Below are 18,530 nucleotides of genomic sequence, written 5' to 3'. Positions count from 1 at the left end.
CATTATATGGATTTACCACATGTTATTTACCCATTCATCAGTTCATGGCCATTTTGGTTGTTTGCACTTTTTTGAGGCCAAGATTCTTAATTCATCTGTTTATTTCACAAAACAAGTCATGGGCCTTGCCCAGAATAATAGTAATGCATTCAATAAATATCTGTTTAATGAGGTACTAGTAATCCCACATACTGTCCTCAGACTCTCATGGCTCCTTTTCAGTGAAACTCCTAGGTTTTGTATGGGTACCCATGTTTCATAATCACCCAGAGGCATCTGACCCAAAGGTAGCTAATCCATAATCTAGTAGATAATCTGTAACCTGGTAGAAAAAGATGAGCTGGACCAGAGTCTATTTCTTGGGAATTTGACTCTAAAATCCTATGCCAATTAACAGGAAGGACAGAAATGGAAAAGATATTAAATAACTATTTTAGGTCTCAGATCTCTTTGAGATTGTTGCAAGCAATAAAACCTCTTCCAATAAAAATCACATATGTATAAACACACTTTTAGTGGTTTAAGGTATTCCTCAAACATTCATGGATTCCAGGAAGGCAGATCAATGACTTTCTGGGTAGATTATCATATAATTTATTATTCAAACCATGACACTTCTGACAGTGGAAGTGGGGCTTTGGAAAAAATGACAGAGGCAGGCAGAACATGTGTAAGTAGTATGGCCAACCTTCTGATGGAAGAAAGGAAGGGGGAAGGAGGAAAGAATGAAAGGAGCAAGGAGAGGGAGAAAAGAAGTATCTATGTTGAATTATAATCTTGCAAGTGTTCATATAACAAAAAAATCTATCCTTCCACAATTAAACATGAAAATAAAACAGACCGAGAGGAGGTGGTGTATCAGTATAAATCAGAGTTTCAGTTATTTTAAGTCAGTAATTTCAGATATTACTATATTGTAAAAGGAGAGAAATCAGGGAGGGAGAGGAGGATGAAAGAATCTGAGGGTTTTAGAGGAAAATAATCTTGTTTATTTTCAACTTTAGACAAATAGATATCGCATTAACAGACTCAATGATGCACTGAAGAACAAATGCCCTAGAACTGAAGTTGTTTCTAACAAAGTTTGGGCATGAAAGAGCTGGGAGAAGTTCTAGTCTTCCTTGTCAGGGCTGTACTGGAAGCTACTAAAACGTGGCAGAGAAACATTTTGTGCCCAGGCTCAGCTAAGGTTCACTCAGTTTAGTTACCTCAGTTGACAGAGAAATAGAGTGCAGTTGAAGGATCTGAGTTTGGGAGTTAGAAAGACCTGAACAAATGATTTGGTCAGGTGCTCTCACCTCCAAGTCTTGCTTTCCTTACCTTTACATTTAGGATTAAAAATAACTACCTCAAAGGGTAAGGTGAAAATTCAATGAAACAACATATACAGTAGGCATATAGCTCCCCATCATGGTTATTATTATTAATTTTTTTTAAAGAAGGCTCTAAGTCCAGTGTGGAGCCCAACATGGGGCTTGAACTCATGACCCTGAGATCAAGACCTGAGCCAAGATCAAGAGTCTGATGCTTAACTGACTGAGCCACCCAGGCGCTCCCCCACCACCATGGTTATTTTTAAAAAGCTTCTTACTTTGAAAAAATTGCAGAATCACATGCATCCTAAGAAAGGATACAGAGAGAGTCTATAAACCCTCCCAACTAATTTCCCCTAATATCTAGCATAACTATAGTAGAGGAAATCAACATTGATAAAGATTATCTTATTCAGATTTCACCAATTTTACGTGCATTTGTGTGTGTATTTAGATATATGCAGTTTTATCACATATGCAGATTCATGTGACCACCGCCAAAGTCAACAGTTCCATGATAAAGATCCCTCGATGCTACCCTTTTACAGCCATAACCACCTCCCTCTCTTCTAGCAACCACCACTATGTTTCTATCTCAATGATTTTGACTTTTCAAGACTGTTATATAAATGAAATCAGAAAGCAAGTAACTTTTGAGATTGAGTTTTTTCCACTTAGCATTCAAAGTTGCTGCATATATCAAGTTTCTTTAAAAAATTATAAAATATACAAAACATAAAATTTATCATTTTAGTCTTTAAAAGAAAGATTTATTTGAGAGAAAGAGCATGTGGGGGGAGGGGCAAGGGGAGAGGGAGAGAGAGAATCTCAAGCAGACTCCCCACTGAGCATGAAGCCCAACATGGGGCTCTATCTTAGGACCCTGAGATCATGACCTGATCTGAAACCAGAAGTCAGGCACTTAACCCACTGAGTCACCCGTCACCCAGGTGCCCCCCATTTAGCCATTTTTTAAAAAAAGATTTTATTTATTTATTTGACAGAGAGATAGAGAGAGAGCACAAGTAGGCAGAGTGGCAGGCAGAAGGAGAGGGAGAAGCAGGCTCTCCACTGAGCAAGGAGCTGGACGTGGGGCTCGATCCCAGGATGCCAGGATCATGACCTGAGCCGAAGGCAGCTGCTTAACCAACTGAGCCACCCAGGTGCCCCCCCATTTTAGCCATTTTTAAGTTTATAATTCAGTGACACTAAGTACATTCACAATAACATAAAAACCTCACTCTTTTTGGGGCACCTGGGTGGCTCAGTCAGTTAAGCGTCTGACTTCGGCTCAGGTTATGATCTTGGGGTCCTGGGATGTAGTCCAAGTCAGGCTACCCACTCAGCAGGAAGTCTGTTTGTCCCTCTGCTTCTCCTCCCATTTGTGCTCTCGCTCAAATAAAGAAAATCACTTAAAAACACCCAACACAACACTACTCTCTACTTCCAAAACTTCATCATCCCAAGTAGAAACTCTGTACCCATTAGATAAAACTCTCAGTCTTCCTTTCTTAGCCCCTTATTCTCTTTTTTGTCTCTAGGAATTTGCCTGTTCTAGATACCTAAGTGGGATCATACAATATTTGTTTTATCAAAAGTTTGTTCCTCTTTATTGCTGAATAGTAATTTATGGTGTGATGCACCACAGTTTAACCATTCACCTGTTGAAAGACATCTCGGTTATTTCCAGATTTTGGTCTATTATGAAACAAGCTTCTATGAACATTGTGCACACTGGTTTTTGTGTGCATTTAAGTTTTCATTCTCTGGGATAATGCCTAAAAGTGTAACTGCTGGGCTGTATAGTAAGTACACGTTTAGTTTATAAGAAACTGTTGTCCTCTTTTCTAGAGTGGCAGTTAACATTTTACATTTCCACCAGCAATATAAGAATAATCTAGCTTCTCTACATCCTCACCAACATTTGGTGTTGTCACTATTTTAGCCTTTCTGACAGGTGGGCAGTGATATCTCATGGTGGTAGATCAATCACTTTTTTTCTTTTTTTTAAATTTTATTTTATTATGCTATGTTAATCACCATACATTACATCATTAGTTTTTGATGTAGTGCTCCATGATTCATTGTTTGCGTATAACACCCAGTGCTCCATGCAGTACGTGCCCTCCTTAATACCCATCACCAGGCTAACCCATCCCCCCACCCCCTTCCCTCTAGAACCCTCAGTTTGTTTCTCAGAGTCCATAGTCTCTCATGGTTGGTCTCCCCCTCCAGGTACCCCCCTTCATTTTTCCCTTCCTACTTTTTTTTTTTTTTTTTTACATATAATGTATTATTTGTTTCAGAGGTACAGGTCTGTGATTGAACAGTCTTACACAATTCACAGCACTCACTGGAGCCCATACCCTCCCCAATGTCTATCACCCAGCCACCCCATCCCTCCCACCCACCACTCTAGCAACCCTCAGTTTGTTTCCTGAGATTAAGAATTCCTCCTATCAGTGAGTTCATATGATACATGTCTTTCTCTGATTGACTTATTTCGCTTAGCATAATACCCTCTAGTTCTATCCACGTCACTGCAAATGGCAAGATTTCGTTTTTTGGTTTTTGATGGATGCATGATATTCCATTGTATATATATATATATATACCACATCTTCTTTATCCATTCATCTGTCAATGGACATCTTGGCTCTTTCCATAGTTTGGCTATTGTGGACATTGCTGCTATAAACATTGGGGTGCACATGCCCCTTCAGATCACTACATTTGTATCTTTGGGGTAAATACCCAGTAGTGCAATTGCTGGGCCATAGGGTAGCTCTATTTTCAACTTTTTGAGGAACCTCCATACTGTTTTCCAGAGTGGCTGCACCAGTTTGTATTCCCACCAACAGTGTAGGAGAGTTCCCCTTTCTCCACATCCCTGCCAACATCTATCATTTCCTGACTTGCTAATTTTAGCCATTCTGACTGGTGTGAGGTGGTATCTCATGGAGGTTTTGATTTGGATTTCCCTGATGCTGAGTGATGTTGAGCACTTTTTCATGTGTCTGTTGGCTATCTGGAGATCAATCACTTTTAAACTCACATACTATATTTGTTTTTTCTTCCTTGCTTCTTTCAAGACCAGATAAGAAACCAAAAATAACGATTTTCTTTTTTTAGTTCTTTTTCTTCACTTTAGGGAGGTAAAGATGAGATAAAATTTTGATGCCCAAAGTCAGAAATAAAAGGGTCATTAATATCCAAATTTAGTAAATAGTATATTTAAATATTACATTACTTAATTGTGACTGAATACCTTTATGTTCTAAATAACATAGCATGTTTTCATAGGAATACTAAAGATGTTTTTACCTCAGGCTCTAGTAATTTGAAATTTATTACAGATACTTACCAAGGATCAAAGTTAACTTTAAAACTTTTAGAGCAATGTTATTTACACGTTAGGAATAGATGCCAGTAATATAAATATTGTGGTTAACTCAGGAGTTAATTCTCCATTTGGCTTAGTCTTCTAGAAATTATCTTTTTGGGAAGGTGGGGTGGGAAGTGTTCAGTAGAGTTAAATCAGCAAGCCTGCATTGCCCAAACCCTTCATATACTGAGATCTTCAGGACCAGCCCCTGACCAGTTCCTTCATGAGAATGTCTAAGCCCTCAGAATATCCTACCTGGTAAGAGTCTCTTTGTATGCTGGAGGCTTTGGGCCACACCAGACAGTTTATGCTAACATGAGAATTTATGGTAAACACCTGTTTTTGTATGCTTGGAACACTGGGCTAACTTATATCAGTTTGATCTCCTGGGTTAGCTGGCGGTGGCTGGAGACTGAGTAGCTAAGGACAGTCACATTCCATGTCTACACAACTCCTAAAAGAATCCTGGACACCAATGCTCAAGCGAGCAACCCTGTTTGGCAACACACCATATGTATTCTCACACATCATTGCTGGGAGAATTAAGTACTGCCCATGTGACTCTACTAGGAGAAGATAACTAGAAGCTTGCATCTAGTTTCTCCTGGACTCTGTCCCTCTGTGCTTTTTCCCTTTGCTGATTTTAACCTATAGTTTTTTGCTATAAAAAACCATGAGTGTAGTAGCTTTTCTGAGTTCTTTGAGTCCTAGTGAATCACTGAACACGAAGGTGATCTTGGGGACCTCTGATGCAGGTTCTGAGTCAAGAAAAGTTCCAATTATTACAGCTGTCAGCTAAAAAAGACAGGAATATTTTTCCAAGTGCCTACCATAAAGCAAAGTACTATGATAAACACTTTACAAGTAATCTCATCTAAATGTCATAAGCTTTTTTCACACGAGAAAACTAAGGATCACAGAGGTGACTTTAAAAATTCACACAGCTAAATAACAGAGCACCAGGATCCAAATCCAGATCTTCTAAGTCTAAAGAATTTTCTTCATTACCTTTATATCTCCTATGACAAAATAGTGCAAATTACTCATTAAACATTTGTTAATGAAATATAAATTGTGAGGGGTGCCTGGGTGGCTCAGTCAGTTAAGTGTCTGCCTTTGGCTCAGGTCATGATCCCAGGGTCCTGGGATCGAGTCCCGCATCGGGTTCCCGGCTTAGCGGGGAGCCTGCTTCTCCCTCTCCCACTCCCCCTGCTCTCACTATCTATCTCTCTCAAATAAATAAATAAATCTTAAAAAAGGAGAGATATAAATTTTGAAAAAATGGGAATAAAGGATATGAAAAGAAATTTAAAAAGGCAGCAACAAATGAATGTTATAAAAACACCTGTTTTTATAAAGAACCTCCTAGGACAGCTCAATTGATTGGTTGGCTGGTTGGGGGAAAGAGAAAAAAAAAAGGATAAAGGGGAAGAGAGACTTTGTAAGGGTAAAGGGAAGGCCTTAAGAGTAACATAGGTGGTATAGTGTATATGGAGGCAACGAAACAAAAACAAATGACATATAGTTCATACAAATAGGAAATTCTGAAATTGAAATTCTGCAATCAAGGGAGTGATTACCTTGAAAAGAGAAAGTACTTTTTTGATAAAAAAAGAATCCTCCAACTTCAATTTATTGCTTTTGTTTTGTTTGATTTGATCTTCCTATGCACTTTAATATCAGCTAAGTAGAGCCTTAGTCATAAAAATGAAACAATGTATTTCTTTAGGAAATTAATTCCTCAGATATGTAGGAATACAGATCTGTTGATTGCTTTTTTTGAACTTTCCTACTGCAGTAGAATAGTGATTATAACATGTATATGTTTTAATATTTCTTCTACCATTCAGCACCTCCTCCCCAAATAAAACATCATAGGTTAAGGCAAATCCAACTATTTCTTAGAAAATAATAGATATTAAAACGTACTTACCTGTTTTTCTTTATTTACTCCAGACATGAAAAGTTGTTTGTATTTGTCTTTAAAAGCAAAATTTAGAGCCTGTGTTGGAAAATATCGGATAACATTTGCCAAATTACCACGCCAATAACTGAAGAAACCTACAAAAGAAAACATATTAAATATAAACTTGTATTATTAAAAAATTCCCATAGTTTTAACAAACTTAGTTATTTGAACTATCTAAAACTTACACCCTTTCTCATGAAAAAAATTAAGTCTACATGTGAATCCACTGAAGAAAAAAGGCAGTGTTAACTCCATGTACCCCATTCCAATTTTGTTAATTTCCAATAAAAAGCCTTAAATACCTTAAAATCTATGGAAAGTATCATCATTTGAATATAATGCTTTTTACTAGTAGAAAAACAGAGCTCTCTAATATTTGTCAGAGAAGCTAGTAATCCTTAGCCTCATTTCCAAATCAGGATATGCAATTCCTATGGTTAGAACAAATTGGTTTGTATATATACATATGAAAATGAGAAAGCATTAAGAGTCTAAAGTGGGGGCCCCTGGGTGGCTCAGTCTGTTCAGCGTCTGACTTGATTTTGGCTCAGGTCACGAACTTAGGGTTGTGAGATTGAGCTGCGCATGGGGCTCTGTCCTGGGTGTAGAGACTGCTTAAAACTCTCTCTCTCTCCCTCTGCCCCTTACCACGACTCCCTCTCAAAAAAAAAAAAAAAAAAAAAAGAGTCTAAAGTAAACTTATTTTTACCTTCTGGAACCTAGCCAGAAAAGGGATCAATTTACAATTCAAGGCATTCTCCAGAGGCCTGATGGAGAGACTGGAGAAAACCTTCCATGCCCATAATCTTCCCACTTCAAATCTCCATGGACTGACCAATTCTTAAAATGCAGTCATTATGTTACCCCTACAATTCAGAGCTACCTTTATAATCTTTATAATTGAGCTGCCCTAGAATACAATAGGCTATCTCTTCAGCAGCCATAGTTGTTTCTAATGGATTGCAAATTGTCCAATGGTTTGATCTGGCTACTCTGTATAGGATACCTCTAGTCTCAGCTTGGAGAATACCCAGAGTCAATCTTCTATAGATAAAAATTCAAATGAAAATAATCTCAGTTGACTGGGCTGATGCTCAAAAACTGAAAGTTATATTTACTTGTTAAATAAGAAAGTCTGATTTGTGGGGGGAAAAAAAACAACACAGAATTTTGGTGAATCCCAAACTGCAAGTAAAGCAATTGCACAAAGATAATTAAGAAGCATATTTAATAGCCAAGAAATAATCTCAGTACTCACAACTGATTCTGTTTTTACTAGGACATGGACCATGTAGTGCTAAATGCTACCATTTCCTGAGTATTTAATATGTGCCAGGCACTGGCCAAAGGCGGTATATTTCATTTAATCACCACATTATGCTTATGATGTAGGTTCTCCTATAGTACCCATATTATACATGCACAAACTGAAACTTTAGAAGTTTAAAAAACTGTCTACAGACATGGTTAATAAATAGCCAACGAGGATTTAGTCAGGTCTTGTGTCTGACAACAAAACTCTATTCCAGGTTTGGGTTTCTGGAGAAATAAATCTTAAAAAGTCCTAAGATTATTAAAGTGTGGTAAATAAAGCTCTTTTTAAAAAAAGGAAACTGATTATTATAAAAAACTTTTGAGGCAGTTTAACAAAAACAACAGTACTAAATTCTAGGAACTTCTTTTTATTCAATCCTCCTAATCACCCATGAGGATGCTATTAGTCTCTCCATTTTAAAGATGAGGGAACAAATTAAAAAAGAACTTCTAAGGCAGAGGGAAGTTAAGTAAGTCGCCCAAGGTCACTTAAAAAACTGTAGCTCTGGGATTCAAACCCAAGAAATCTGGCTCAATAATTTAGTCCCTTATCTACAATACTTTTCCATATATAATTTAATCAAGTGAATATTATCTATACTAAGAAAGGTCAACTGTTTTTCTTTGATGGAAGCAAAGTAAAAATCTTAAAACATAAGAAATGTAAGCAAATTATACAGGAATATTTCTTGCTAGTTATGGCCACATTGAATTATTGAGGGAGATTGGTGAATCTAATTTTTGGAGGTATTTTTAGTGATTTTTAAGTTCTTTGTTGTTAATGAAAACATTTAAGAAAGCATTTGTATTTTCTTAGAGGTTAGATCTCCAGAAGAGAAATACAGAGAATGAAATATGACTGTGTAAATGATACTGAAGAATATGATTTGATTTTCTAGACCATGGTTTATAGTAACACAATGACAGTTTATTGGCAGAAGACAAAGTCAATTTTAAAAGGATGAAAAAGAACATATTGGCTGGAAAATTGTCAATATGATCAAATGGGATTTAAGTTGAAAAAAAATAATTTGTTTTAAAAAAGTAAAGTTTAGAAAAAGTGCCATATATCAAAAGATATTAGAATTTCCATTTTATACATGGCTTTTAAACATTAATAGTCATTTTGGAAATGGCTCACTCAGCTGAATGGTACTGAGTTACTATGGGCTTTAGATTATAAGTTATTAGTAATAATTCTGTAATTATGATTATAGTCTGAATTGATATTTATTTCACAAAAGAATGTCATAGACGGGTGTGGGGGTGGCTCGGTCAGTTAAGCATCTGACTCTTGATTTCAGCTCAGGTCGTAATCTTAGGGTTGTGAGATCCAGCCCCACCTCAGGCTCCAAGTCCACAGGGAGTCTGCTTGAGATTTTCTCTCTCACTCTGCCCCTCCCCACCAAGCATGCTAGCTTTCTCTCTCTTTCTCTCAAATAAATAAATCTTTAAAAAAAAGAGTGTCATATATAAGAGCAGTAAAAAGGTTTGTAACTTTGGCTAATGAATTAAACATAAGGGAAGATCTTGAAGACAAAGTCATCTGAAAATTAACACAAGACCATGAAAGAGTACTGGATTTATGAGTCAAGGGGTTTGGTAGAGTTGGCCGAAGAACCTATTCTTTTTAGCAAAAATGCATTTTGCATGAAAAGAAACCTAAAAATTTCATCAAAACAAATGTCAATGTCTCAATGAAAATCTTAAACAAACAAAAAATCTAGAAACAAATAAATCCCTAGAAGTATAACAGGAAAACTGGCAGCTCTTAATGGCTTATATCTAAAAAAATATAATCTCACATACATAAAATACTTTTGCATGTATTTCACAGAATTCACGGATTCCCTGAAGCTACAGTGCCAGGTCAAGAACTCCTCTTTGGGGGGGCCTGGGTGGCTCAGTTGGTTAAGCCTCTGCCTTCTGCTCAGGTTGTGATGCTGGGGTCCTGGTATCAAGCCCCATGATGGGCTTCCTGCTCAGTAGGTAGCCCGCTTCTCCCTCTCTCTTTGCCCTTTCCCCCGCCCCCCGCCACTTGTGCCCTCTCTCTCAGATAAATAAAATTTAAAAAAAAACCCATTTTAATCTTTTTTTCATAGATCACCCTTAACAAATTTATTCTTATTCCTTTCCTTGCATCTCACTGCTATACCATGCTTTTAGGAGCTTCAAGGTCCCTGCTAAGAGTGCAAAGGAAAAGGAACCTCAAAGTGAAATTGTGAATGTATTTTCTGTAGGAATATTATTTCTGGGGGCCAGGTTTCAGGGTTTTATTCAACTATACTTTAGGTACACTATGTATCTAAGTAGGTTGCCTCAGACAGACTACAAAAACCTACTTTTTGTATAATGCAAATACATTCATTTACAAATGAGTATCAGGAATATATGTCTGTAAATTTAAGAAATAATACATACTGATTAAAGAGTTAAAATTTATTAAGTACTGGGACACCTGGGTGGCTCAGTCAGTTAAGCATCTGCCTTTGGCTCAGGTCATGATCCCAGGGTCCTGGGATTGAGCCCCGCATTGGGCTCCCTGCTCCGCGGGAAGCCTGCTTCTCCCTCTCCCACTCCCCCTGCTTGTGTTCCCTCTCTCGCTGTGTCTCTCTGTCAAATAAATAAATAAAATCTTAAAAAAATAAAATAAAATTTATTAAGTACTAATTGCAACAGACACATGGTTTAACACTTTGTTTAACCCTCACAACTAGCATACTGGGGAGGTACTATTACTATACCCAGTATACAACTGAGGTGATTGAGGCTAACAGAAAATTGCTGAAGGTCACAAGGTGAGGAAAAGGCTGGGACCTGATTCCAGAATCTGACTCCAGACCTAGAGCTATTGAATCTCTACTGCCTCTCTATAAAAATTCACTCTGGGTAAAAACAGTATTTTTTAGTCAGTATAATCCATCCATCCTGGGGGTGCCTGGAAGCCCATTTAAAAAAAAATAATCCATTCTGGATAAAAACAGTAGTATTTTTGGTCAGAATAAAACAAGGGAAAAGAGTGATGCAAATGTAGGAATATTTTGACTCTCTCAAGTCATATAGAATAAAAGGACAGTTTCTTAAGAAACTGTCAAAATTGGTAGAGAAAAACATAGTAATTGTGGTATCTTTCTCTGTTAATAACAAAATATCTAAGTTTTTTACTTAATTGCTAAGAAAAAAATAATCTCTTCAAAATCTAAGGCTGAGAAAAACTATTATAAACTTAATTCTGAGAAAATAATTAAGAATTAAAATAGAAGAAACAAATGAATATGGGGGGAAAAAAGAGAGAATGAGGCAAACCATAAAACAGACTCTTAACTACAGAGAACAAACTGAGGGTTCCTGAAGGGGAGGCAGGTGGGGACACAGGTTAAATGGGTGATAGGAGGGTACTTGTAGTGATGAGCACTGGGTGTTGTATATAATTCTACACCTGAAACTAACATTACACTGTATGTTAACTAACTGGCATTTAAATAAAAACCTGAAGCTAAAAAAAAATAATAATTAAAATAGAGCTGATGGGAAAATGAAAAAAGTTACAGGGCCATTTACTGATGAACTTATTTGCCAAGAATGAGAATGCTAGGCATGTTTGGGTATAAATATTCTAGACTGGTGGGCTACCACATGTTTTGACAATATGCCTATCAGTAAAAAATATGTAAGCATGACTTTCAAATGTATATATACCAAAAAAATTATATACATTTCCACTATACTACTCTATTATGCACATTTGTAAAATATACCCAAAATAGAAATTAAAAGGATGAAATAAAGATTTTTTCATTTAAAAACCTCTTATTTGGTACCTAGTACGTAGCAGACTTGCTGGGGATAGCATTAAGAATAAATTTCTTGGTCTTATAGAGCTTGTATTCTGAGAGAGAGGGACCAGGGAGACAGACAATGAACAAATAAATATGTCAAGTGGCTATAAGAACAAAAATAGTATATGGAGATGGAGGAATGAGAAAGGGCTATTTAGATAGGGTGGCTGGGAAAAACTTATAGCTAGGAGATATTAGAGCATAATTTAGTATTCATTTGAACAATTAAACAGTATTTTTAGATATCTTACTAATCATGATGTTTTCATACCATCATTTGCTATATATCTCAAGGCACTCTTAGGGTAACATTCATTCTTAAGAACAGTATACATGAATCTATGTTTCAAATAGTCTTCTTGATCATTTCAAATATTCAAATAGCCTTCTTGTCTCTATAAATCCAATTGAGCAAACATAAACTATGTTTATTATATAATAATTGAGGAAGGGTGCATGTCATCCCCTCTCTAGTGTGTAAATTCATACTTTTTTTCAGAATGCCTTAGTGTCCTGTGATATATAATTCACATTTGGCCCAAGCGTAGGTGCCAGTGCCAACTCAAATACCAAATATCATAAAGTTTATTTTCCCATTTTATTTAAAGTGAATGCCTAACATTTTCTTTCCATACCCCAAAACACTGTTTTGAAGATATAAAAAACCTCATGGTCAGAAACTCCTAAAAAATAAAAAAGAGTTCTGGTAGGTGCTTAAAAATGAGCTGCATAGATCAGATCTTTAAAAGATTAGGTTTACAATGTATTAAATAAAACAATTATTTTAATTTAAAATATTCTTACATATATGTATATTGTGCCCAGTGAAAAATTATTGCATAGACACCAAAATGTTAACTGTGGTGATTTTAGTATTGATTTTACTTTCTGCTTCTTTATATTTTCTAACTTTCTATAATAAACATGGATTATTTGTATAATAAAGGTTTAAACAGCATTAAATTGAATGCACACAAAGTTGGAAGGTCCTACAACCAACTAAAGAATAGAATAAATCTTTTTTTTTTTTAAAGATTTTTATTTATTTATTTGACAGAGAGAGACACAGCAAGAGAGGGAACACAAGCAGGGGGAGTGGGAGAGGGAGAAGCAGGCTTCCTGCTGAAGAGGGAGCCTGATGCGGGGCTTGATCCCAGGACCTGAGCTGAAGGCAGACACTTAATGACTGAGCCACCCAGGCGCCCCAAGAATAGAATAAATCTTTAAGAATAGCATCAGCCAAGATAAATCCAGAAGCTTTCATAAGCCAAGGAAAGTTTATAAGAAGTATGAAAGGTACCCAAAGAGATGTTTAAAGCTAAGTTCAGAGCTTTAAAATGAAGAGATCTATCTTTGGGGTAGAAAGAAAGCAGAGATAAGGTAAGATAGTGTGAGAGCATCTACTTGTGCCTAAGGAGTTCATTTTCTCAGGCTCATTTCATGTTGCCTAAAGAAAAGTTATCAGTAAAATTAGAGCAAACATGAAACACAAATGAAACTTCAGAACATTTGAGATGGGGATGTGCCTTGATTTTCAAAAAAACGACAGAAGGTAAATTCCAGAAAATAACAATTTCAGAACTTGATTGCCTCGGTAAATTCCAGAATGATCTACCACAGTGATTCTCAAACTTACCAGACTCAAGTCCTCTATACAGAACAAATATTTTACAATACTTCCTTTACTATCTAGAAATAGGATTCAAAGACTGTGACCTCTTCAACAATTTTTTACAAATCCATATAATGCCCTCTCTACAGGAAGATAAAATAAAGACATTTTGAATAAAATAGGTATTGTAATTAGAAAATTGGTGAGGCATGAATACACCACAGACAAAATAGTCAGATACCTGCCTCTACTTAATAATGAATGTTATACTTAAGATACCATTAACATTTCTTTTAAAAGGGCTTAATAAATATATTTGTGTATATAAATGTGCAATCATCATGAATTCAATAGTTAAGTGGTGACCAAATATCACAAGAAGAATTGGTGAGTTTTCCCAATGGTGAACAGTTCTCAGTACAATTTTTTTAGCGGGGCAAGGACAGAGGAAGAGGGAGAGACAGAGAGAATCTTAAGCAGGCTCCGCGCCCACCTGGTGCAGAGCCCCACACAGAGCCTGAGGCGGGGATGCAACTCACAACCCTGAATTCATGACCTGAGTCAAAATCAAGATTCGGACACTTAACCTACTGAGATACCCAGGCGCCTCTTAGTACAATTCTTAACAAAACAAAGTACAACATTCCCTCTACTCACATGGTAGTTGCATTTCTGGAATCAGTGTATATGGAAACTGTCCCAGATAGTTTGTGTTTATAAGTAAATCAGAGTTAGGTTCTAGGCTTAGAAAATCATAAACAGGTTTTACTGCTACAAGAATGCCCAGTGGGAGAACTGAGTCATTCAGGTTGCAGAATAAGTGTTTGTTGTGTAGGACTGGCCGTGTACAGCAGCAGGATGTTTCTCATCCCTGGCTTTTGCCTTTGACATCATTGCAATTAAGGATTATACCCTTCTATCTTTGTGCTAAACAAAAAATTCCCTAGAAGTTTGTAAAAAAAAAAAATGCCCCTAGGTGGCAATATTATCTCTGTTGTGAATTCTAATCTCTTAGCACAGTATACCATGGTGTGTGTATTCATAACAAAGCCTTGTATACAAGAATAGAAAACATCTTAAAGTTCTGCTTATGATCATCTCATTGGAAGGTAAAGAAAACAGGGACTGGAATACTATTCAGAATGCTCTCAATTTACAAGAGCCATATTGAATATGTTTAGGTTTAAATATCATTTAAAACACTTAAAATATAAAATAAATTAGCACTGATCAGCACAATCTGACCAGGATATTTAACTTTACCTGACTAAATATTTAAAGCAGATTAGCTTTAAAGAGTCCCTTACTTCTCTGAAGAGGTCTTAGAATATCACCCAAGAAGAGGTAGGTTCCCACTTTTCCTTTAAAAACCCTGGTGGAAATGGGAAGCTTACGGTGATAAATGGGAGTGGAGAAATGTGAAGCACTATGAAAGATCTGACCTCAGCTCCCTAGACGGGCATTCTAAATTTACAACTTAGATGATGCCTTAAAAGTTACACTCAGGGGCATCAGTAGGTTGAGCTGGGTGGCTCAGTCAGTTAAGCATCTGCCTTCGGCTCAGGTTATGATCTCAGGGTCCTGGCATCGAGCCTGGCGAGCTGGGTTCCTTGCTAAGCAGAAATTCTGCTTCTCCCTCTGCCTGCTGTTCCCCCTGCTTGTGCTCTCTCTCTCTCTCTCAAATAAAATCTTAAAAAAAAAAAATGAGTTACATTCCACCATAAATACTACACTCAACAGCTCAAGAGGAGTTGTAACTACATCCCTAGGGAGAGAAGGCTTTTTTCATGGAAGAGTAATCATAGACTTAGGAGTGGAAGAAAGGATGGCACTGGAGTTGAAGCCAGTTCACTTCTTGTTCAGAATACACAATAAATAAGCCCATTTCCTTTTTAAAGTTCATATAGAGTTTTCAGTTGAAATCAACTATGTGGGTGAATTATAGAAAATTGTTGATAAATTTATCCTCTTATCCACTTAGCTAACTTAGAAGCAATTCTGCAACTGGAGAATATTTAATGGTTAACAAAGCACTTTCATTATTTAGTCCTTGAAATCATTTCAATAATCCTGGGAAAAAAACCTCCACAATGAAAAAAGATCAAAATTTTAATTAAGGCAGGGCTGATGCAAAATATTACTGTCTTTATTTAAAATTTTGATATTTTGCTCATCTTGGATTTTTCGCATTTTGATTTATATCATTTGTCTTTTTGAGTTTTGGGAGCCCTCCACCAATTTGTGTAGGGGTGAATGCCTCTTCAGTTTCCGCCTTGGTCTTCAGTAGTTCTCAAGAATAAACAGAACTTCTTTTCACTGAATAGGAACCAGAGTACTGGGAGGCTCTGACACTTCCGTATCTGGAGTACTTCTCTTAAAAGTACTATTTCAACAAATATTTAAGCACCTTAAAGCACCTGTTAACATACAGCCAAGTACCTAATGGCATCTCCCTCAATCCTGGGAGGTGAACCACTTTCCTTCTGAGTCAGGCACAACTGCACCAAGGCATAAATCCTGATGTTGAGGAGAAACTTAAGAGAAAGAGAATGTGGTGGCCTCCCCTACCCAGGACTGGTCACGTTATAGGTCTTCTGGGATCCAGGAAGCCTAGTCTCTTAAGAGTGGTTAAGAAACTGAATTCTCAACAGTAAGAAATAAACTCATCACCGACCGATGCGGCTGTGGTGCAGTCCATCCCCTCTCGCTCCACCCCTTTTCTGGGAAGCTGACCTAGAATGGGAAAGGCTGGCACGGTGGCCTCTGGTACGCACCTTGCTCGTGGGGAATCCGCACCAGGCAGTCCACCATGCCTTTGTACTGCGCCTCGGCACTGATCTGCTTGGACGATGCCTGCACCTGCAGCAGCAGCTTCACCCGCTCGATGGGGGCCACCGCGGTCTTGGACACAGCCGCTGCGACCCCGCCTGCCAGCAGGTCCTTCCCGAAGGATGTGGGGTCAAAGAGCCGCTTTTCCGACTTCTCTTGCTTCTTCTTCGGCGGTTCACGCTGCATGGTGGGACAATGGAGGTAAAAACAAGCAGCAGCGGTGGGAAACAAGGCTGAGAAAGACGACAGAACGATGCAGAAAACCGCTTCGGCGTCGTCCTGCTGGGAATGCAGCGCTCAGGATGTCGGGATATCAGTGTGCCGGGCCCGGGTTCCCCGGAGCTGCGCAGGCGCCTCCAACCGCCTCCCGCCTTCTGGCACCGGCCACGTGACTCCCGACACGTGGCGCCTTTGTGCCGAGTGGGGCCCTGATAATCCTCCCTGTGGGCTTTCCTTGCTGCCCGCAGGGTCAGCAGGCCGTGGGTACTGAATCGCAGAGGTGCAGGAAGGGAGCCGGGAGAGCTAGTCCAGTATAAGGATATTTAGGAGCCAGAACTAGAACAGAGTAGTAAACCAGCCGTGTGGGTTAGCCAAGTTTAGTTTTAGTTACCAGGGTTATCCTTCCATTTTCTCTTACAAATCGCTTCAATTTCTGCTCCTTTAATTTGGCAGGGATTGTTTATCTAGTCACGTTTTCAGTCTGCCTTTGTTGATAGCACCCCAGTGGCTTAATTTAACATGTTCCTCTTTCTTCTGTATTTTATTTAAATTGGTAATTTTATCTGGAGCTGTGGTCCCAATCCATACTGACCGAAGGAGAGCGGGCTGAGCTGTTTTAACTAATACTTGGGCTTAGGGATTCTAATGTGCAAGGCTCAGAACCAATGACCTGTTCTAAAACAGTGTTTCACAGCCTTTTTATTTTACGACCCCTTTACACTTAAAAAATTAGGACCACAAGGATGCTTCTGTTTTTGTGTTACACATATTGATACCGTTTCAGAAACTGAAACGGAAAATTTAAAAATATTAACTTAAAATAACCCATGATATAAATAAACATTTTAAATAAAAAGTAACTATTTTTCGAAACAAAAAAATGAGAATAGCCTTGTTTTATATTTTTGAAAATCTCTTTAATGCTTGACTTTTGTCCCCACTCTACTGCAATACCACACATCCTGTAGTTGCTGGAAAATTCCGCTGCACTGAGAGAATGAGAGTGCAACAGGCAAATAGCGTCTCAGTGTTAATAAGAAAAGTTTTTATCTCATGGTGTCTCAGAAGAGGGCTTGGTGACATCTATACTCATAGTACACTTTGAGAATTCATCTGGAAGCTTGTCAGATTCAGGTCTGACTTTGGGCAAGAATACACAGTAGATGTACATCTATCCTGCACATAATGTCTCTTGCTCTATTTTCTTTCACCTTGCTTTTTTTCACTTTATACATCCTGGAGAGCCTTCTGTGATAGCATGTAATACATTCCTGATTTCTTTTTATAGCTTGTTTGATGGTTTCTAATAAGTAGAGATTCTATTTTATCATCTCTTACTCTGTAGGACCTCAGTCTGAAACACATCTACAAAAACATGAATGAGTTACTTTTTTGAACTTGAGATTCCAGTTTTTTATTATCTAAGTGTGTTTTTACTTTTAATACTACTTGTCACTAGTACAAAACCACACATTTAGGCCAGGATTCCAGAGCAGGAATTTTGTTTATATTTTGATTACCTCGTATAAAACCAGTTGGCAAGTCCTACTGGTACCATGTTTAGTGCTATCTTCATTTCCATAGCAGCTTGACTCTTAACTGGTTTTTCAGCCAAATCTCTCTCCATTTTACATGCTGCTGCCAGATTAATCTTTCTGAAACAATTGCATTAATCATTATTCCTAGACTTAAAAGATTCAGTCTTCTCATTGCACGAACTTCAAAATCCTTTGTGAGATCCATTGCAAATTCAAGAAGTGATTGATGTTTCATCTGCAAAAATGTGAATAATGAAAGTTTTCGGTCTCCTTTAAGGGAATTTGGAGTATTAACAAGCATACAGGGAGACATTTAAGCGGGCAGGGGGAATACTTGAGTCACACTCCTGGCAAGACTCTTTTTAAGGTGACAAGAGAGGTCAAAGGCACTTCTCTGGTCACAGGGATCATACACATCTCGGAAAAATCAAGTGTTCTGTTGCTCTCCAGGGAGTTTCTCTTCCTTCCTTGCCCCCCTCCTCCTGCCCCTCAATCCCTTCCAACTCTATAGT

At 37.7% G+C, this 18,530-nt stretch overlaps 1 protein-coding gene across 2 annotated transcripts in view; it reads right to left on the bottom strand.

Annotated features, from left to right (window-relative positions):
• SLC25A31 (solute carrier family 25 member 31) overlaps window positions 1-16,611 on the bottom strand; it is a 28,300-nt gene extending 11,689 nt beyond the window's left edge. The window contains exons 1-2 of one of the 2 annotated variants that reach the window (XM_073892243.1): window positions 16,207-16,611; window positions 6,632-6,759 (exon numbers count right to left, since the gene is read on the bottom strand). In XM_073892243.1, the coding sequence (XP_073748344.1) occupies window positions 6,632-6,759; window positions 16,207-16,447 (369 nt within the window). In that variant the 5' untranslated portion in view covers window positions 16,448-16,611. The remainder of the gene's footprint in view (window positions 1-6,631; window positions 6,760-16,206) is intronic. The other variant, XM_025873979.2, reaches the window with a different exon arrangement.
• Between the last annotated feature and the right edge of the window lie 1,919 nt (window positions 16,612-18,530).

Source organism: Callorhinus ursinus, unplaced genomic scaffold, assembly GCF_003265705.2.
Source record: "Callorhinus ursinus isolate GAN/ISIS: 27379988/994484 unplaced genomic scaffold, GSC_fseal_2.0 scaffold4, whole genome shotgun sequence".
Taxonomy (NCBI): domain Eukaryota; kingdom Metazoa; phylum Chordata; class Mammalia; order Carnivora; family Otariidae; genus Callorhinus; species Callorhinus ursinus.
This window is presented reverse-complemented; position numbering and strand designations above follow the sequence as displayed.